Source organism: Eptatretus burgeri, chromosome 12 (genome assembly GCF_056783735.1).
Source record: "Eptatretus burgeri isolate ZD-2024b chromosome 12, Ebu_testis_v1, whole genome shotgun sequence".
Taxonomy (NCBI): Eukaryota; Metazoa; Chordata; class Myxini; order Myxiniformes; family Myxinidae; genus Eptatretus; species Eptatretus burgeri.
In genome coordinates, this window is record NC_140972.1 from 14,372,315 (window position 1) to 14,395,024 (window position 22,710).

General features: G+C 46.1%; 1 protein-coding gene across 15 annotated transcripts in view; it reads left to right on the forward strand.

Moving 5' to 3' along the window:
* Window positions 1-22,710, forward strand: part of LOC147015137 (uncharacterized) — a 281,672-nt gene that overhangs the window by 193,490 nt on the left and 65,472 nt on the right. For all 15 annotated transcript variants that reach the window (XM_085849628.1, XM_085849630.1, XM_085849631.1 and 12 more), the window contains one exon: window positions 759-888. In XM_085849628.1, coding sequence (XP_085705754.1) covers window positions 759-888 — 130 coding nt within the window. The remainder of the gene's footprint in view (window positions 1-758; window positions 889-22,710) is intronic.

A 22,710-nucleotide genomic window follows, 5' to 3' on the forward strand; every position in this document is an offset into this window, starting at 1 on the left:
CCCTCTCCTCTGGCGAGGGTAGCTGGAACGGCACTCAGTATAGCGCATACGTACCTCCTCCAGGTGATTTACCTTTTAACAGTTTACGTTTTGTGGCCCTAAAATCTAATCGGCTTGTTCTTGTCACCTACTCAACTCATCCACCAAGTTTTGTCCGAATCCATCCACAAGGTTTTGAAATATTATGCTGTTTATCATTTCGGCCCAATCTCTCAATCATGATGAATCACTTAAAAAAAACAACCAAAAAAAAAATAAATTAAGAGTTCATAGAACACGATACCCTAGGGCGAGGCACTCATGTTCAAGTATAGTATATACTTCAATTTTAATAAAATAACAGTTTTAAAGATCGCTTAAAAAAATCTGGAAGTTTTGCACAACCGAAGCAGCCTGATACACGACATATTTTATACACTGTAATAAGATGACGACGTGTCGTAGTTATGGAGATGAAGGCTTTATTCGTTCTTCGTGGTATGATGATTGAAGTCTGTGCCACTTTGGATGAATAGGAATGAACACTTGCTCTTATGTACTGAATTTCTTTGATCTCATTTCCTTTTTGTCCCTCCAAATATTAGCATTATCATTAATGGGGTGTTGTTACTGCTTTAGCTCATGATATCATTGTTGACTTTTTTTTTGTTTTGTTGCCCCAAGTACCCTGATTCGATCAATTAAATTATTTTCCATTGTTGCTCACCCCCCCTCCCCTTTCCACCATCCCTTCTTCCCATTTCTCCCCAATGACACAGGGCAAGAAGGTTGAGAAGGATAACGCAATTCCTCCGCATCAGTTTGAACTCTATTACCCCATCACTGGAGCATCAAAATGCCACTATTGCGGTCATGTCCTCAAACCCAGAGAGGTTATCCGCTGCTTGAGTAAGTCCCAGAGCCCTTAATTTGGGCTTTCTTCTCATTATCATAACACTTCATTCACATGGCAGGATTCTTTGAATGTGTGTGTTGATTTGTCGCAATATGTTATTATGTCTGTAACATTTAAACATCCGTTAAATCCACCAAACATTTTGATTGTTTGGCATTGAACCAATCTTTTTGATGGTGTTCTATGGTTCATGGAAGATTTTGCGCATGTATCACATAGACTAGAGGATGGAAAGCATTGGGGGGCATGAGTGTACTTTTACTTTCATGAACATTTGGTGTTGCATCTCTGTTTTTATGCATTTTACACTCTCCTGATGAGCAGTATGTGCATTGGTGTTTCTCCAAATGAATGTTTGGATCCTCAGCTGAAATCTCTATTGTCTTAGATAACTTGTCTTGTGAGTTGGACTGTTTGGCATCCCCATCTGACCACTCTTACCACATTTGAAATGTATATACAAGGTCCACCTTGGGATGTAAACACTGCAAAAGAAAAAAAAATGCAACACACATACACACATACACACATACACAGATACACACATCCTTCAGAAAGAATTCACACCCCTTGATTTTTTTTCACATTTTGTTATGTTACAGCCTTAATTTAAAATGGATGAAATTGAGATATTTTTGTCACCGATCTACACAAATAGCCCATCATCTCAAAGTGGAGTTTTTTTATTTTTATTTTTATAGATGTATAGAAATTTTTACAAATGGATTAATGATGAAAAACTGAAACGTCTTGAGTCAATAAGTATTCAACCTCTTTGCTCTGGTCCTCAAAATTGAGCTCAGGTGCATCCAATTTCCTTTGGTCATCCTTGAGATGTCTGTACAACTTCATTGGAGTCCACCTGTGGCCAACAAAATTGATTGAACATGATTTAGAAAGAAACACACCCTTCCATATAAGGTCCCACAGTTGACAGTGCATGTCAGAGCAGAAACTCTACCATGAAGTCCAAGGAACTCTCTGTAGAACTCCGAGATAGAATTGTGAGGAGGCATAGATCTGGGGAAGGGTATGAAACAATTTCTAGAGTGCTGAAAGTTCCCAAGAGCACAGTGAGCTCCATCATTAGGGAATGGAAAGAATATGGAACTACCCAGACTCTTCCTCGAGTTGGCTGTCCAAGCAAATGAAACTGAAGACCAAGAAGGAACCTGAAGAAGTAAAGAGCAATGATGGAGTCATCAGGAGGAACCTGGATAGGATTCAGGTTTCAGCCGCTACTCCACGACGAAAGAGAGAAATAGGGAGTAAAAGAGATGAAAGTGCAGAAAAAGCAAGAATTCGAATGAATAAAGAGAATTGTGAAACAAAAATTTTGACAAATGTGGAAAGAGCAAAGATGTCGGGAAGAACCAGACAAATAAATTTCAGCAGTTACTGAAAGATGACAAAACTGATAGACATACCTAAACTGAGCAACCGGGCAAGAAGGAACTTGGTCAGGGAGGTGACCAAGAACCCAATGACGACTCTGACTGAACCACAGAGTTATTGGCTGAGATAGGAGAACGTGCAGGAAGGACAACGGTCTCTGCAGCACCACAAATATTGGCTTTATGGGAGAGTGGCCAGACGGCAACCATTCCTGAGAAAATGACATGACAGCGTGCCTTGAGTTTACATAAAGGCACATGAAAGACTCTGAGAGCATGAGGCAAAAGATTCTGTGGTCTTATAAGACGAAAATTGAATTATTTGGCCTGAATCCAAAGCGCTACGTCTGGCAGAAACCAAGCACAGCTCATCACCCATTCAACACCATCCTTGCTGTGAAGCATGGTGGTGTTAGCATCATGATATGGTGATGCTTTTCAGTGGCAGGGACTGGGAGACTTGTAAGGATATAGGGAACAATGATGGAGCTAAATGCAGGCAAATCCTTGAGGAGAACCTGCTTTAGAGTGTAAATGACCTGAGACTGTGGCAAAGATTTACGTTCTAACAGGACAATGACCCCAAGCATACAACCAAAGCAACACTGGAGTGGCTTCAGAACAGTAAGGACCTGAGGTCCCTGTGGTGTTCATCTTGTTTACCCTGTGTATCCTGCCCCATCCCTCTCCCTTCCACAGATCACCTCGTGTCTCTGTTCCCCACTGTTATGTCCTTCCATCTTCCACCCCACTTGTCTCCTGCTCCCCTTGTTGTATGTTCTGTGTGTTAGCTCTCACATGAGCCTCAATATTGTATCCAAAAAAGAAAGAAAAAAAGAACAAGAACATGAAAGTCCTTGAGTGTCCCAGCCAAAGCCCAGACTTGAATCCCATTGAGAATCGATGGAAAGACTTGAAGATTGTTGTTCACCGACACTCCCTATACAACTTGACAGAGCCTAAGTAAATCTACAAGGAAGAATGGGAGAAAATCCCTCAATCCAGATGTGTAAAGCTGATACAGACATACCCAAGAAGACTGGAAGCTGTAATCGCTGCCAAAGGTGCTTCTTCAAAATATTGACTCAGGGAGTTGAATACTTATTTATGCGAGACATTTCAGCTTTTCATTATAAGGTAATTTGTAAAAATTTCTGAAAACCTGTTTTCACTTTGTCATTCATGGGGTATTTTGTGTAGATCGGTGACAAAAAATTATAATTTAATCCATTTTTAATTCAGGCTGTAACAACAAAATGTGACAAAAGTCGGGGGTAATGTGAATACGCGCGTGCACACACACCACACCCACACCACACATACACACACACACACACACACACACACACACACACACACACGGACCCCCGACATTCGTGGGTTCCGCGTATTCGCGGTTGATAACTTGCGACGTGCTTCGACATTCATGGAAAATTGCCCCAGATATTCGCGGTTTTCGTGGTGATTTTTTTTCCACGAGCCACGCACAAAGCACCTGGATGTATGCACAGTACAATACTGTACGTACGCAAAAAACATGTCTTCCACGAGCCACGAACATGACCTGCTTCTTGGTAATTGTCTGTATGGACTGTATTATAGCTTCCTGGGATAAACATAGTTTTGCAGGATGTCTCACCATGTGCACTTTAAACATACAGTACTGTATGTACTGTATTGTAGCTTGGCGGGATTAACGTAGTTTCCTGGGATCTCTGACCAGTGAAACGCTTACCCCACCACCCCCCCTCCCCATCCCCCGTGAGTTGCTTACAGAATGAAAACACTCAGCATCTATTGATGTATCCAGTAATTACCAGATCACTACATACGGAGATGACACAATGGAAACATTCAGCACTTCTTAGTGTAAATCACCATCTTGGTACAAGCAGCACCATCTGAGCTGTTACATTTTTATGATGCTCAGTATAATCTACCTGCAGATAGGAAAGATGTCATGTCCTGTAAGTTAAAGAATGGAAACATTCAGCATATCTATTCGTGTAACTAGCAGTCGGCTACATACGGACTAATTTCACAATGGCATCACTCACCACATCTATTATCAGCTGCCAAATACAACATCACCAGTAAAATTCCCCGACAAACTATGTGCAGACGACTCACCCTGATAGAACAGTGACAAAACACTCGCAGATTTATTTATATATATATATATATATATATATATATATATATATATATATATATATATATATATATATATATTTGTATAAATACAGTATATTGATATATAAAATACTGTGTATGTGTGTGTGTATATATATATATATATATATATATATATATATATATATATATATATATATATATATATATATATTTGCATAAATACAGTATATTGATATATAAAATACTGTGTATGTGTGTGTATATATATATATATATATATATATATATATATATATATATATATATATATATATATATATATATATATATATATATATATATATATACATATCAAAATATTTGGAGTGTGATGAGTACTCCCCTGATCTCCAATGGACAAAGTTTGTGGATTAAAATGATGCGGTGTTACTGTGAGAGACATAATCCACGACGATGCTCACCATAACAGCCAGGAAGTGCAATTGATATATATGTATATATACTGTACATGGTGGCCTGAAAGTCACTTTACCCATCCCAGTGAAGCATTGTTCTTGAACTCTTTGAATATACAGGTTTTATTGAACATTACTTACAATAATTAATTTGTCATTGTATCTGTGTTTGCTCCATCATTCTTCTGAGTCAGTGTTTCCGCATACCATAGTGGGCGAGGGGGCGGTGGGCGAGGGGGCGGTGGGCGAGGGGGCGGTGGCAGAGGGGAAGGGACGGAGGGAAGTGTGAGAAATTTATCAGGGGTAAAGTAACTTTCGGGCTACCCTGTATATTGTTGTGGTGCCGGATACTGAGACACCAGCTTGTCACTCAGGGGGATTAATCCCTGGTTGTCCTCGGTAGAGCTGGACGTGGGGCCACCGCTCACAATTAATGTTATAGTACGGTGGGTTGATTTAAAACCACGAACGCCACCCAGTCAACCATGAGTTCCAGTGTCCGCCGTCTAATTATTCCGTTTAACTTGAGGTCACGTGGTCACCTGAGCGGGGAACGCGCCCTCGGCAAAGCACCAATGTTATCTGATTAGATTTTAATGAGGGCGGCCGAGCGTTTTAACCGCTGGTGGGTGCCGATGATTTTTTTGGTCAAATCTGTGGTAATTACGTCCCAGTCTATCTCGGTTCAGACAATGCCAGACCAATGAAGGAAAGGACAAACACGGACAGGTTGGAAATCGACATAATTTATTCATAATAAAATAAATAAATAAAGAGAACTTTTTATTTGCTGAGGTAAATAAAGAATTTCAAAGCAAAATCAATCTAAATGCCAGGAAAGAGACAAAGAGCAGAAGCTTAATGTGGGTTGACTTACAGCTAAACACAGACAAGGGTACCCAACGGATCATTCAGGGGGAGGGGAGGGGGAGAAAATCGTCTCGCTCACCAGAAAGTAGTCCGTGAAGCAAAAACGTTCTGAAATGCGTGCGTGCGTGTCACGTCCGTCGCCAGCACTCAGCTTTGTCATACAGCCTCTCGCGGGGCAGCCTTAAACGCCAGTCCACACGCTCGCTTGCCGAAGCTCTGTGCAGGTTGAACCGTCTCACTTTTAGCGCTGGCCAGACACCCACACGCACGCTTCCTTCTCCTCTTTTGCATGCCTACACCTGCTTCTTGCTGGCTTCTCTCTCGTACCTCTTTGGTTCACGCTTTTTTATTATCTCAGAACGTATCTCTTTCTTCTTCAGAACATATCGCTTTCGCTTTTTCCCCACTCTCAAAACATATCTCCTCACAGAATGTCTCTCTCGCTTCAGAACATCCCTCTTTCACCTTTTCCTCTCCGAACATTTTCTCCTCACAGAACGTTCCTCCTCACAGAACGTTCCTCCTCACAGAACGTCCCTCCTCACAGAACGCACCTCATGCTTTCTCTCGCTTGTTTTTATATCCCCGGGCGTCTCCACAGGGTGCCGTCCGCCCCAAGCTCACCCCACCCCACCGGGGCACGGTTTCCATGACGACCCGTGCACTCTCAAAAAAGGCGGGCATCGGAGCTCGCGAAAGAATGTTGCTGAGGAAAAACGAGGGCGGGCTTCAGAGCTCGTGAAAGAAATGTGTGTGAACGTGTCTGTCGTAAAGAAAAAAAACTTCCCATAAGAGAGGGGATCTATCCTTTACCCTTCTCAACGCATCACATCTAAGATCCCATTAGACGTGGGGATGGGGCTAATCTGAACATGCATTTCAGGAAATAACTGTCTGAGGACCTGAATGTGTGGATGCATTCATCAGACCGGATTCTAAAAATCCGTAACACTACCCCTTTCCCTCTCCCAGACTCATCCCAAGTCATCCAACATCTGAAGACATCGGTTTAAAAATTAAAAAAAAATTACAACATTGCAATTAGCACTACCGTTTGACATGCAGGTGAAGTTACCCCCTACCTAGTACGTTTTAACTCTACCCTTCAGTGTGTGCGACAATTTAAACTCGATATGTCCCACCTGATGCGTTGGGAACTACCTAACTGACTCAGAAAACCTTATGCCACACCAAAATTGCCGGAATTTTTGAAACTACAGCACATAACCGGTGAGCTTTAGTAATTCACACAACTATACAACTATATACAATTTCTGACCCAGGACCTGTAGAAATGCAGAAGAAAATTGTGGAGAGGGGGAAGAAGAACACCTGCTGAATCTTGCCACCTTCATGCTCTTCACCAGCACACCGAACAAAATAAACCGGCAAGCCAGTGACTGGCATACAGGCCAGAAACATTGTGGCTTTCTAAACAAAAATGGTCAAGAAGCAGCAACAAGAGCAGCCACTTCCTTCACAGAGCTGCACTCGTGCATTTCATGGCCATGGTGATACGTGGCAGAACAAGTGAAGCAAACTGGCATGAGCCTGGCATGTGACTGGCATGAAGATGGCATAAAGCTGTAATGAGTTGGTAGGAACTGGTATAAAGCTGGAATGAGCTGGTAGGAACTGGTATAAAGCTGGAATGAGCTGGTAGGAAGCTGCTCTGAGCTGGTATGAACTGGTAGGAAGCTGGTATGAGCTGGTATAAAGCTGGAATGAGCTGGTATAAAGCTGGAATGAGCTGGCATAAAGCTGATAGAAAGGGGCTACAACAAAGGGGCAGTCCATAAGTGTGGTGGCATGCTGCTGCAGTAAATGCAGTTCAACAAAATAAAACAAACAAAACCACCATGATAACTGGAACGGTGTCACCTGGTATGAGGCTGCAGCGAGTAGCAGTCCACAGAACAGGTGTGGATGGAACACAGGTCACGGAGCAAATGGTGAAGCGAGGCGAGCGACACACCGATGCAGAACAGGTGATGGCCCTGGGGCAGTGGCGAGACGAAGCGAAACAGCAGCAGCACAAAAAGAAAAAAAGGTAATCCAGGTAATGCCAAACACCAGGTCCAACCAACATGGTCAGCCGGTCCCTGGTGTGCACATACCTGGGGCAGTGGCAGTGGTGCTGGGAGAGAGAGCTCGAGGTTGGCCCTATTCGTCTGCACCCATCCGTCTTTCACATATACACTACCCTAGCACTGCTCTTTTTACAATTCGTCGCTACGTCTTGTCGCCTATATCCCACTATCCCCGTTGCCAAATTCGTACCCAATCCCCCCAAGGTTCCTTGGAAAGGAAGAGCCGAACTACATGCAATCTTACACTTGCATCACGACAAGTCTCGTTTTCGAGTCCGATAGGAGGGCAAGTCCAGCAGTCAGCAATCATCCCGACAGTAGATGGTGCAAAGGGGTCTTCATCAATCCTAACTACGCTAATATTGTCACACTTTTAAACTTTCCCCGGGGTTATACCCTGCCAAGAGGCCTTTGTTAAACCATGGGGTTCTAAAAACCCAAATTCCCATCGCCTACATGTTGGTGCTCTCACAATTTTGGGCCTTGCCCACCAAATTTTCTTTCTGTGCCATTGCACCATTTCGTGGCTGGGTAGTGTGGCTCCACCAGCAGGTCTACCCACCTGCATACTCACCATGAGCACCCCCGGGTCACTGGAGCTGCCTCCGCGCTTGCCTGCTCCTCACCCTAACATGGGGGATGCCCTCACTGGCACTCCCTCCTCGATACCCACTTGGTACGTTGTAACGTTGCGCCATAACGGCGATCACTTCAGCGTCGCATCGACTATGTTTGCATGTGTTCCTTGCTTCACAACGGGTAGTACTTGGCGGACGTCTCGACAGAACATTACCGGGATGCCACCAAATGGTTTTGAATTTCCACAAATATCCTGTAGGGTCCTATCGATCGCTTCATACACGGCCCTGTGTGTCATCGGAGCCTCGTCCACAATAATTGCTTTGGCTTCGTTCATCACTCCAGCGATTGCCGTCCCTTTTTTCATAGAGCAGGTTGGTGTATCTTGTTTGTGAGCATTCAGGGGTACTTTGAAGGCGGAATGTAGAGTACGTCCCCCTGTTAGTAAAGTTTCGGCTATACCACTCTATACTGTAGCAATAGCGATATGGCCATTCGATCTGATCTTTGCGAGAATTAAATTCAAGAGGAACGTTTTACCTGTCCCTCCAGGAGCGTCAACAAAGGTGATACTGCAGTGCTGTGTGTTTACTTTGTCGAGAAATAGTGCATGCAGTTCTCTCTGATTTGCCGTCAGCTGATGCTCGTGGTTGTTGATGTACTGGTTTTGTTCACATACGTCGAAATTCGCACACCGAACGTACTCCTGTGCGTGGTTTGCGGTTGTTGTACGGTCAATGACAGGAAGGTCGTAGTTATCCAGAGTTTGACCTCCTTGCAAGAGGATGTGGTCTTCTATTTCCATCAAGCAAAGATTGTACACTTCCCCTGCACGGTCGTCGTCAACATGAACGTTGTGGTGATGGAAAAAATCCTCTGCTAACGCAGCTTTATGATCATTCCAGAGGGCGAGTGGGTTACTTAGTTCACAAAAAATCAACAGGACAATGAATAATTTCTGAAGACTTTGCGGGCTCTATCCAATAGTTGCCTCTCGCAAGGCATTATGTAGATGGTTGTCATCCTCTGCAAGTCCCTTCGCCAGACATGCCTCTCGAAAAGTTGGCAGGATTACACCTTCATGACTCCTGAGATCTTCGAACGATGTCGGACCATGTTCCTGGTGAAGCAGCATGCGTAAAAAATAGCACTCTGATTGATTGTTTTGGATTGACCGTGTAAACTCTACCAATAGCAGGGCTTCTGAATACACCAGGGAATTGTGGTTCTGGAGTTCCCCTCTTGCGTCGATTCCACTTTTTGTTGCAAGAATCCCACGTGTAATACTCTGGAACTTCGTGATAAGTGAGTGTTTTCGTGAACTCATCCGTACGGCAAATGGTGAAGAATTCTGTCAGAGTTGTCTTTGGTAGTCCCGCTCTGGCGTGGGCATCAGCATTGCTATTGTCAAAGTACACTCGCTGGCCATTCTCCAGGTGGATAGCCAGCTGCATCACTGGTGGATAGTGTTCATGCATTGGGAAGCCCAATATTCGGTGAGCAGCTTCCATGGCACCCACGAACCTGGCTTCTTGATATTGTTGTGTTTCATCATTATTTTGTCCACCTTCAATAGTGAAGATCATTTGGTCACTTCCCTTGTTCACATACTTCAGCACATATTTCACACTTTTGACCGAAGTACAAATTTCAACGTTCATGTGGCACTTCATTTATTTAAAAGCCAAGGGTTGTGAGGTACAACCCACCGATTGTCTATAACGTGCTCGATACGCTGTCCATTTACAATCTTGGTGATTGCGATTACATTCCCTCCGTCCTCTGGGGTGCGCCTGCGGTACTTGGGATAGCTATATTGCCCTTGTTCCGTCGCTTCCATAAAATCCTTCGGGAACATTTTTGAGTAGGATCCATCCTTCATACATGGACTGTTTCTGTTCAAAGGGCCGCACGGTCCATGGATCATGTTGCATTTCACCAGTTCGTGCAGTTGAAGTTCTGGATCAGGACATGGTATTTCCGCAGATATGACTTGATCAATATCGTCGGGTCTGATTTTGCTTCCTGGGGACAGCCAGCCAGAGTAGTATGTGCACATGAGGGAGTCTTCTTTTTTTTGGAATTCGATAGAATACAGCCATGCCAGCAAGTCACCAAAAGCTTGATGGTCAGTTAACAAGGAGAGTGAATAACTTTACTTTTATTTTACTTTATTTGTAGCAGGAAGACTCCACCAAACAGGGTGGGCAGCTGTACAATTTTTTTCTCAGTAGTGACTGACGACTGAGTTGTGAGTCAGTGGATAAAGAAAAAAAAATCTTAGCTTGACAATTTGAGGATGGTCATATAATTTGAGTCAATTAGACAATTTATATATATATATATATATATATATTTTTTTTTGTGGATATATATATATATATATATATATATATATATATATATATATATATATATATATATATATATATATATATATATATATATATATATATATATATATATATATACATGTATAACAGAGTTTGCTTGCGTGCTTGATGCAAGCTCTACCGTCTCCTCTGCATGAGTGGTGTAGAAAGCTCCGCCGCTCTCCTCAGGAAGAGGAATTGTGTCGGCATCAAATTTTGTGCAAACGTACATGCCCAGCCCAAGCTCCACCCTCTCAGCAAGATACGAGTCTGCCTTAAAAGTGGATAGTTGAGTGGAGTCATTGCTGTGTATGTGCGTCTTGCCACATTCACATGGCAATCCCACAACTATCTCCATGTCCGTATTTGCGTTCAGGAAAAGTTGCATTGCAAGTTGTGCAGCATAATGTTCTCAATGTATTCTCCCACACTTCACATGTTTCTTCAGCAGCCAAAAACAACCTCCTCCTCCAAACCCCCCCCCTGTTTTTCTGCCTCAGAGCAAATACGTTTCTTCAATTTTTTTGCCAGAAGAAATAAAGACAAATTTGATTAATTGCGTCTTTAAATCCACCCAAAAAGTTTCGTTTTCTTTGCAATCATTTTGTCAATGCTAAATCTTCTCAAAGATTTCATAAATGTTTCCAAATACTAAAATTATCACATACACACGATGAAATCTTTACTTTCAGCAAAGAAGTTGAACTCGATTCAAATTTGCATTCTGTACCCACCTGGGTAAACAGCTTGTGATCAATATCTTGTGGAAGTGTTTAAATGTTTGGCTGCCTCATCTTTTTCTTTTTTTTTTTGCAGAGTCGAGGCTCATGGAAGAGCTCGTACGTTGTATCAGGATGCAACAGAACAAAGGGAACAGTGCAGAGGAAGCGGGGGAGGGGGGGGACCGACAGCAGGGTTGAAAGACAATAGAGGGAGACGGACAAATCATGGGTATGGGCAGGAATGAAGGGGGTAAAGGAGGATGCACGGGGTGCACAAGATGGATTGGATACAGAAGCAAACTCTCAGCAAGGAAAAACTGGAAATTTGGTAGGAGGAGGGAGGGCTTGGGGTGTCGGGTGGGTTAACAGGGATAGAAAATATCAACTGAATCTTCAGGTGCATTGCAACAATTAAATTAATTGCTAATTTGTGGCGCTAATTTCTGCTGTCATTTCATATTTGCAACTTCAGAGTTAAGCGAAGTCAGTTTCTCACACACTCAGCTTGTTCACACAAGATGGGAATTTTGTTTTGTGCACGTAGTTATCAGCGCACAATGCTTTGGGCCTGGTGTCGATGAGATAATGGTAACTAAATGAGAGGTACAGGGAAAGCATGGTGTGTAGATTCCTTTAAAATTGCCACAAATGTGTTCCAAGTGGGCTTGTCCGCTAACATTTAGAATCCGTTTGGGATGACTGCAACGTCATCCATCTTGGCCAAATAATTTTACTACAACGAAATTAATATCGAGATTTGGTGACTCGAGATTCCAGAAACATCACATTGGATAGTGGAACATTAAGTGATATTGTGTGATGATACCGAAATGACATTCAATGTATAGATTAGTACAGAAAATGAAATAAACGTTAATGGTGAGGCGTTTTACAAAACCTATCATTTGAAATTATCTCGGGCTTTATGGGAGGTTGTAGATGTATCACGTGCAGGACATGACGGGAGAGATTGGTGAACTTTTGTATCACTTGCAAGGGCACTCGGAGTCAATAAACCAATTAATCAATGCATGAATATATGGAATTTGAGCCAAGGTTCCTCGAGTCTCGAGTTCAGTGCTCTGATGGGAACGCCAAACAAACTGATGCGGATGGTATACGTATATATCTATATATATATATATATATATATATATATATATATATATATATATATGTATATATTTTACTTTGTGTGAGTACAATGAGCAATTATCTGCTGACATATGGAGTGAGGCTTGAATCGGCGCATGTGAACTGCGAACCATTCCTAGTTTTCCTGTTTGCAACCGAGTCTATCAACAGGTTGCATTTGCTTGCGTTCCTTTCCTCGCCAACGCTATCTGCTCGGTCCAGCCTAGCATTCAGGAAGTTCTGCTATTTGCTTTAAGGGAGAGACAGAGCAGTGCTTGGCAATGCGTGTGTGATTATGCCACAGTTGCTTCACACTCGGCGTCGTGTTCCCAAACAAGCAGTTTCTTCCTCCACGGCGACGTTTGCTGAACATCAGGACCTTTCTGTCTTCCAAATAGATGAAGACTGAAAATAAAACAAAACTTGTGTGTGGAGAATGGTGTTATATTTTAACCTGTGCCCTTGTTGCACAGCACAAAGGGCAAGCATTCAGACAGTTTTATGATATAGGTATTTATTTGTCGTGTGCCATACAACTTGGTTTCATCAAGTAAATCCCTGTTAACGTAGTCGCAATGTCGTATTCGATTTGTGCGATGTGGTTCCACTTCTGCTACAGAGTTCTTGCTATGATCGGGCTTTAGTGCTCGGAAAGGCCCTGACACAGCAGCGCCCTACTCTCTCAGAAAATGTGCTTTCAGAGTTTTGGTTCCGAGTGGGCTGGCCAATTCCTTCAGTGGCAAGTCCTTTTAACGCAGGCTGGATATATTTCACTCATTGCCTGCATCTTCCCACCATTCGTTGAAGTCATTGACTCATGTCACTGAACCAGAGTGATGATTACCTATTTCATTTCCTGCCTTCATTGTTCTCGTTGGGTGGGGTCTGCCCTGGCTGTGTCACCTGTGACGTCTTTTGAATTTTCTTCCCACTGTGGCAGATGAAGAGATTGTTGCCATGAACTCGAGATTCATTCTATGCATGCAGATGCTGCCATGAAAAGTGTCCTTTCCGATGAAGCAATATCAATTGACCTGAAGAACAAGAGTGGCCTGTGTGGGGTGAAATGTGGGGTGTGTGGGGTGAAATCCAGCAACCGTTTGGGTGATTTATGAAAGGCCTCGTGTGCGATCGTGGTGTGCTATTCGAGGCCTCTTGATCCTGTTGCAGATAATGGTTAGCATGAAAGCAATCTCTCAGGAGCATGTTTGAAATGGTTTCTGTTTCCATTTCTGCCTTTGGTTTACACTCGTGTAAAAAGGCACCACAAACTATAGCAATTGCCTGTCGTGGTAAGGACCCGAGCCATTGCAATAGCTCATGGTGCAGTTTTAATCCCCAAAAACGATTTTGCCAACTCCAAGTTGTTCTTCCTTTGGTTTTATTCATGTGATGCAGAACAAAACAAGATTCCTTTTGAAGATAAGGTTAAAGCTGGGGATTATCATCTCTATCACAACTTTTGACATGCTGTAAAGCCTTGAATGGCTGCTGTGTGTGGCAGGAGTAGGTCATTGCTTTGCTCAGCATGACAATAAAGCCATGGCCAAGAGCAGGATCTGTTGTCTGTGGTGTGTTTATGTTGTGTTCAGTAGCTGAAACCAGGAAGTGTAAGCCATAATTGATTTTTGAGGCATTACGCTCGTGTGCATAGTGAAAAGTGGGGTTAAGCAATTGGTTCACTCGTCTATGCTTGCCTGTACAAACTTCAATTTATGATTGAGGAACAACTTGATTTCAATTGATGGTTATATTTTGAACACAAATTGGAATACGAACCTGTAGTTTAGCAGTAATTTGGCTTTGATTGTGGTCCCAATTGTGTATGTGCATAGAGGAGTGAGATTATTTACTTTTACTTTTGTTTGCCTGTCTGGAAGTCAAACAAAATTGAAAACCATTCCAAATAGTAAACTTACTGTTTTTAAGGACGTCATAAAGGACACAAACAACAGACACGAATAACTCGTGTAGCGTGTTAAATAAGGTGGTATATAAGACACTGATTGCATCAACAGCGGTAAACTTCTGGATTTTTTTTTTCTACGACCTTTAAAATCTTAATTTTATTCTAATTGAAATGCATAGCTGAACCCTGTAGAACACAATCGCCTTTTGGCACTTTCAAAACCCTTCCTTTTTTCAGTACTTTGACAATATTACGGTATTTTACATCATCACGACCAATCAAATTTGCTGCTCGTAGATCCTGCCCATCCCCTTGTTTCTCAAGACAGCGTGGGGCAATGTGTTCTATGAACTCCCGAGCTTTATATTTTTGTTGTTGTATGAAGTTGAATTTTCATTGAATAGTTATTTAGCCTTGTCAGTTATACAAGATGATTGAAACCGTGTACTGCATGATGTCTCATGTTTTTTTTTTTGTTATTCTCTTAAATTATCATTTAGTTTCCTGTTTGGAATAGAAAACCATAATACCATCAAAATCGTGTTGGACTCTTGTGGCAAACTTTGTGTGACGTGGTCACGCAAGTTCATGGGAGAAACATCTTTCTCACGACGATTATTGATTTCAAATTCGTGTGACGATTGATGTGCTGTTTTTTGTTTGTTTGTCATTCCAATTGTACATACTTTGTAGATGTGCTCACATTCTAATTGTACATACTTTAAAGACGTGCTCACATTCTAATGGGACATACTTTAAAGAGGTACTCACATTCTAATTGTACATACTGTTGCGGGCCAGGGACCAGTGGCGAGAATGACCACTAGGTGGGGGAGGTTACGTCATCTCCCACCAGACTCCCCAAAATTGGAGGCCGTCGCTCCGGATAACTCTGTGAGGCGGCGGGTCGCTTAACCGGCCGTGGACGCCAATACCTCCACCGCGTAGCATAGGGTCTTTTTGTCTAGAACCAATTTACCTAATTAACAATGCGGTGTCGTCAACCCGGGAACCATGCCCTCGGCACGTCTTGCTCGAACCGGGTCATTCGACCGACTGCGGTAGAGTTCCAACTACCGACTACCAACTCCGGTTCGGGTGCAGTCGAGCGGAACTGCCAAAGCTGTGCCGGCTAGGATGAGCAGATTAACGGGAACAAAGACCCGGGTAAAACTCTGATCTGAACCATGCTGGACCAATGAAAGAAAGGACGGAAACGAACTGGGAACATTTCTACAATAATTTATTTATAATAGACGAGGAAATTTATGTGGCACAGAAACAGGTTTATTGGGGCGTTATGTAGGGGAAAGAAAGAAGATGTAGTGCGACAATTTACAGCAACTTACAAAGCAGACACAGAGCAGACTTACGCGGGAATTATACAGGCAAGATTTACAATGATCGAAAACACTTATACAGTTTCTACTTATTAGACTGGCGCCACACACTCAGACACACACTCGGACAAAATAAACCCAGTTGAAGGCAAAGGACTTTTGCAGCCAGGGAGGGAGGCGGGCTGAGGTCGCAGTTCTTTCGAGTACCTGAGTCTCGGGGAAAGGAATGCTCCGTGGTGCGGCACCTGCCAACGGTCGTGCAGTCAGGTCCACAGCCGCCCGTGTGGAGTTTGGGTCCATGGAGGAGCTCGAGTGGGCCGGGACCAGTCGTCGTGCCGTCGGGGCGAGATGTGAGCGGAGCCAAGCAGCGAGAACCCCTTCGTTTTCCAACCAACTCCGGCCTCCAAGCACAGAACAAACGACCCCCAAAGAACTGAATGAACGACCCCCAAATAACTCAAGACTGAGGATGATGTCGTGGTTTATAGACCTCCCTCAGCAAGGCGGGGCCATGGTCAAAACTGACGTCACTGTCCGCTCTGATTGGACGGGGCTCCCATGGGTCCGCCCTTTCTGGGAGGGGCCTCGGCCAGGCACCGGCGATGCCCGCCGACTCCACGCGTGTGGACTCATCAAGAAAGAGTTGGGGCATTTGGAGAAGCCGAATAGGAACTGCGACAGCGAAGATTCTGTCTCGGAAAAACGAGCCTCCAGAGACAACAGGTGGACCGTGGTACGTTGCTGCCAGCGAACCGAATGCTGCAAGCGCTCGGGTACCATGGATCGCAATGGAGGACGGGATATAAAAATTTATTACCCTAACTAAAAAAGCATCGCAACGCACCCCTTGGATTTCCCACCACACACAAGGAGGGTTCTGTCTACACATATACTTAACGGCATAACTGACTTGGGAGACCTGTATGTTGTATGCGTACGGTTCCTAGAACCGTAACAATACTTTATACATGTACTCACATTCTAATTGTATATACTTTGAAGACATACTCACATTCTAATGAGACATACTTTATAGATGTACTCACATTCTAATTGTACATACTTTGAAGACGTACTCACATTCTAATTATACATGCTTTATAGATGTACTCACATTCTAATTATACATGCTTTATAGATGTACTCACATTCTAATTGTACATACTGTTACGGTTGTGGAAATTCATAGAACACCATTCAGGTATCCCAGAGGTCAGTTATGTCGATAAGTGTGTGTTCAGATTAGATTTCCCCACCAATGTTTAAAGGGATTAATTCGTGTAACCGGACTGTGATCTTTGAGTCAGCCGTTATTCTTTTGCTGTCGTTATTTTGGAACAACCACAACCACCTTCTCCACAACCACCTTCTCCACACCGCCTCTCAACAACCACGCCATCCCCACCACAGCGCTAACCACAAACGGCCTCCCCAACGCATAACACCATGCCAACCAGCGGTTGAAACAACAAGGTGCTCCGAAGAGAGAGATCCCGATAACGCCGGGGATTCCCTCTTCCCCTCCCCCCCCACGCGCCGGGAGGGAGGAGGGGCGGGTCGAGCAAAGGTGAAGTAGGGGAGGGCGCTCATTTTTGGTGGAAAGAGCCCACTGCGACCCCTCCCCTTGGGGGCAACAACAACTGCCCGGCCGAGCTCTGCTGGAATTTCGCCCCCCCGCCCCCGCGCACCGGGAAGGGAGGGGCGAAGCTCCGTGGCAATAAAAGGGCATGCTGAACGTGAGCCGGGGGTGTGGAGTTGAGGAAAACGGGGACGTCAGGTTCAGGTCGAGTTGGCAGCTTGGAAAGCTGCAGGCTGACAGAGAGCGGAGGCTGACTCAGAACGGGAGCTGGTGGAGTCCAGTCGGGTGCGGGCAGACACACCGAGGGTCGCCGAACCAGGGCCCAGCGAGTCACCACGAGGGCGACAAGGTAGCCAGCCTGGCCTCCCGGAGCTTTTGCGGTCTCCGCGGCTCCGTGAACCATAAAGACCCACGAGGTCCAGTTCTTCCCCTTTCCTTTCCTGAGGTTTTTCTTTGAATGAATGTTGTGGCGCCATGTCTGTCAAGTAGTAAACTGTTAAGTACATGTGTGTAGAAAATATTAGCACAGTTGTAGTTCTTTTGTCGTGCTTTTGTTGATTGCATAATCGCATGCGTGTTTGCCTTGCCTGATTGCATACGTGCATGCCCGCATGCGTGCTTTGTAAATAAATGTCTTGTGTGAATGTGCACCTGCTCATTGTGTCCTCTTCCCTCAATTGAACTGCCATAATTAAGTTTGGAATATAGTTGGTTGTTAATAACCGATAAGAGAATCGGGTCCGACGGGCTTGGCGATAATCCACTGGGCAATCGCAAACGGAGTGAGCTGCTTAAGTGGCTCGTTTCCGTACGGGTTCCGTCGAGGTACAATCTCTCGGTAGTCTACCCGCACGATGAATTAGGTAAATCGACCATTCGGCGATCAGACCCTGTAGCGCGGGTAGAGTATTGACAAGGCTGTGGTGTGCTTAAAAACACACCCGAGGCTGGATTTCGGCGTTGATCCGAAAGCCGCGACTAGGTTTGCCCGTTCGGTGGGCGAGGGGGGCCGCCATTGGCTAAAAGCGGTCGCCCGCACGCCGACGGGCGGGAAACTACAACACTGGTGTCAGCGAACGGGATACAAACTCTTCCGTCTCCAGACTCAATTAACGGGAATCGGATCAAGGGTGTGTAGAGCGACCCTCCGTTCCCCCAAATTGCGAGCGTATAAATTATTCTGATATGCAAGATTGCAGTTCAAGGTGAGCGGGAGCAGGGGGTATTAGATATAGATTTAGAAATAGTAGAATCCATGACCCAGGACGAAATAACCATGCAGGACTCCAATATGCAGGTTGAATTTCCCCCACAAACAAACCCAGAGTCTGAAATGGGTGCAGAGGCCGTGGTGTATGACACCCCCCCCTCCTCCGTCAAAATCCCTCCCCGGTCCCCAGTGAAGCCGCAACCAACCGAGGCGATTCGGCAGCGGCGGAGGCCGTGGTGTATGACACCCCCCCCCCTCCGTCAAAATACCTCCCCGGTCCCCAGCGAAGCCACGACCAACCGAGGCGATTCGGCAGCGGCGGAAGCCATGGTGTATGACACCCCCCCCCCTCCTCCATCAAAATCCCTCCCCGGTCCCCAGCGAAGCCACGACCAACCGAGGCGATTCGGCTTCGTCAGGGTCAGCTGAATTCAGCTGAGTGGGGGAAATGTTGATGCACATGGTGCAAGCGATGAGTGGGGATATGCAACAAATGGGAAACAAAATGAATGGAAACGCAAAGGAAATGAAAGAAATAAAAAACAAAATGGATGGAAACGCTAAGGAAATGAAAAACAACATGGATAAAAATATGCAAACGCTGCGGGGTGGGATGCAGCGCGTGGGGCGAGGCCTGCAGGCGGGCATAAGGGCGATTGCGTGCGACGAAACTCTGACAACGGAGCACAAAATGGCGGCGCCACATGTTGGAGCAAACGAGCTGGGAGGGAGTGCAACGGCTGTGCGGCCTGCGATGGAAACGGGGGAGGTCATGACGAGAGACGCCGACACAATAATTCGGGAGACATGTTGGACGAGACTCGTAACGGCAAAGAGAGTGACGGTGACAGAGAGGGAAAAATTAAATGGGGTGACTGAGACGTGTAAGAGACACGTGGAGACGAGAAAGATAATACAGGAGGTAGAGGTGACGACAAGGGAGACGCGGGAAGTAAAATAAATAACAGAGACACCGGAGATAGGGGGTGAATTGGACGGAAGTAAAGACGAACACACACACATGGAGGTAGTGGAGGACAATGAGGGGGAGCTTGGGGAATGTCCCGTGACCCGGTGCGAGCAGCCGGATAGCCTTCTTCAGGAACGAGGGGAGGGAATATTCCCCCTTGAAGCGGATTTCGACCAGGTGGGTCCGGTCGAGCTTTGCGAGTTAGAGGGGGCGAGTGCTGTTGACGGGTACACACGGAGCTTGGGGGGTATGGAGTCGCCGAGACCCCTTGTGGCAGCACAAATTCCCAGCGTGGTTTCAAAATGTTTGTTCGCGAGTGTGGCGAAATGTGTGCTGAAACGCGCGGATATTGTGGGTGAAAGGCGTTGTGTGAGTGAAAAGGTGTGTGTGAGAAAAACCGCGTGTGTGAAGGAAACACCGAGGGTGGATGGTGCAGCGTGTGTGAGGGAAACAGCGTGTGTGGTTTCGAAATGTGTGAGAGCGCTGTATGTCAGGGAGATGACGTTCGGTATGCGGGAAACTGCAACCGCATGTCCGATTGTCATGGTAAGGTGTGTGAGCGTCATGGCACGTGGTAGTGCGTGTGTTGAATGGCAATGAAGACGACGAAGGCCGAGTAGCGGCCGTAGCTGTTTTGAGCACCGTGCCAGATTCGCACGGCAGCGCGCTCGGGGTCCATGCTGTGCTTTCGCACGAGTCCGCCACGTGCGCGCTTGCGCAAGTGAAATCCGGTCCGGAAACGCACGTGGTGGATGTTAGCCGATCCCGCAGACGGACAGAAGGTAGGCTGGGATAGTGAATTTGGAACGGATGGGTTCTCCACGCGAGCGTGTTTGTAAAGCTCCGACGAGCAGAGCACATGTGCTCGCGTGGGGAACCCCTCGAAACGCGAGGCTTGCTTGAGATGCGCAGTGACGTCGTGGCTGCATGGTTGGAATCCGGCAGGAGGGAAATCCCTGCCGGATGGTACCTTCCGAGGAGGGACGAGGTGCGCAAAGCGCGAACAGCTGCCATGACGTCACGGGGAAAGAGCGCAGGTTGTGAGTTGCCGTGCTGGTGCGCGCAAGGGGAAAAAAAGGAGAGCAAAGCAAGCCTCCCCGTTTCGGGTGAACAGGATTCCCAGGCAAGGGGTGGAAGACCCCCTTGCTTGGGCACAGGATACCACAAGTTAGGGGGATGGGTTAGCTTAGTTAGACCGGCTTCATGGGGCAGGGACAAGTCCTCATGGGGCCTGTGGAATGGATTAGTTAGAGGGATGTCTGTTTAGATTTAGGATGGAGTATGGGATTTTTGGAGACACGGACAGATTGTGAGTGTGTAGTGGGGACGTAGCTTAGCTACATAGTGTTAAAAGGATGTGCTATATAGTAAGAGATGACGAGGGAGCACGAGTTAGATGAGGGATTCCTGTAGAGAAGAATGGCAGAGTTCAGCGATGTGAGTTGAGAAATGGAATGGAAAATGTACTTGATGAGTGAGTGAGGGCCAGCGGGCCTGTGTGTATGGAGCGAATGTGGAATGCATGGTGCGATGAGTGATTGGGGGGAGGAGTGATTCCCACCCAAGGGACCCTGGGGTCAGTGTAAAGTGAGTTAGTGGGTTAGTCAAATTGACAAAATGGAGGTCGTTTTGCTGTTGGTGGGAATGTAGGCTCGAAACCCGTTTGGAGGGGTGCAGGAGCCCTGTTGACGGCTGGGAGCGTGGCTGCGAACGGTGAGTATCGCTTAGTGGGTACCCCGGGCACCGGGCTAATAGGCCAAGGGCCCAAGGGGTGCCGGGATAGCGTAGTGGGCACGGGTGGGCCCCCATGATGCGGGGCCCGGGGTGCCAATGGCCGTGTGGGCAGTGTCGTGGGCACTGGCACCTAGGGAAGGGGCCCGTGGCGCCAGCCTGCCATGTAAGCATCGAGGGGGAGTAGCCAGGGAGGGCACTCCCCAGGTTTTAGGGAGCTGGTAGGCTCGGAGGCAGTTGCAGGGCCCGGGGGTGCCATCGTTGGAGAATCGGCAGAGGATAGTTCCTGCCAAGGGAGCCACACATCCCAGCCATGAGACCGTGCAAGGACACGGAAGAAAAATTTGAGGGCAAGGCCCAAATTGGAAAGGACACCAACACAGGCGACGGGAATCTTGGTTGGTAGAACCAATAGATTAAGTGAGAGGCGGTTGTTGAAAACCCCGGGGTAGTTTAAGGTTAATAATGTTAGGGTAGATAGGAAAGTGTACCCCTCCGCACCATCCATCCCTTTGCTCGTTGTGGGCTGCTGGACCCACTTTGGGTTAGATCGCTGAGATCTGAGGAGGCCATTCTGAGGCTTCATTGGGCCTCAAGACAGGACGCTAGCTATCCCTTATTCCCCTCCAGGAAGGGAACATAGGGGTTGGGAGTAGACTAGGTAACAGGATAGGTTAGCCAGACAGTGACGATAAAGGGGGTTAGGGAGACGATTTATAAAGGAAAAAAAAAGTTGAGGCTAAATTTGTGTTATGCAATTTAAGGGGAGTGGGTATGGACAGAGACAGGCAAAGGCGATAGGTTGGGAAGGAGACAGTAGGGTAGGTCCGAGCCCGCCTTCAGACCGGTCAGGACCACCACACTCCCTCCACACACACCTCCAGAATGAGACAAGAGGCCGGCCAGCTTCACCTGCCGGCCTGTGTTTTGCTACAACGGCCTGTGCCAGCCTTGCCATGCCTTGTCTGCCTGCCTCTGCCTTGACCCCATGCCTGTTAGCCCTTCTTGTTGTTGCATTTTCCCCACACCATCCATCACCATGTGCACCAGGATCATCACGCGAGCTGCAGGGACTACCCTGTAGGCAGCCGCACCACGGGACTGCATTGGGCAGCCCATGCACCGTATTTGCATCCATCCATTCATCCATCTGCACACGGAGTCTGCATTGAGGCAGCCCATGCACCATTCCTTTTTGTGTTTGCTTGAGTCAGTGCCCATCCAGTGTTCTGCAGGGACTGCCCTGCAGGCAGCTGCACATGGGGACTTCATTGGTGCAGCCCGTGCACCGTTTTGTGTTCACTGCGCTCATTTCAAGGGGGAG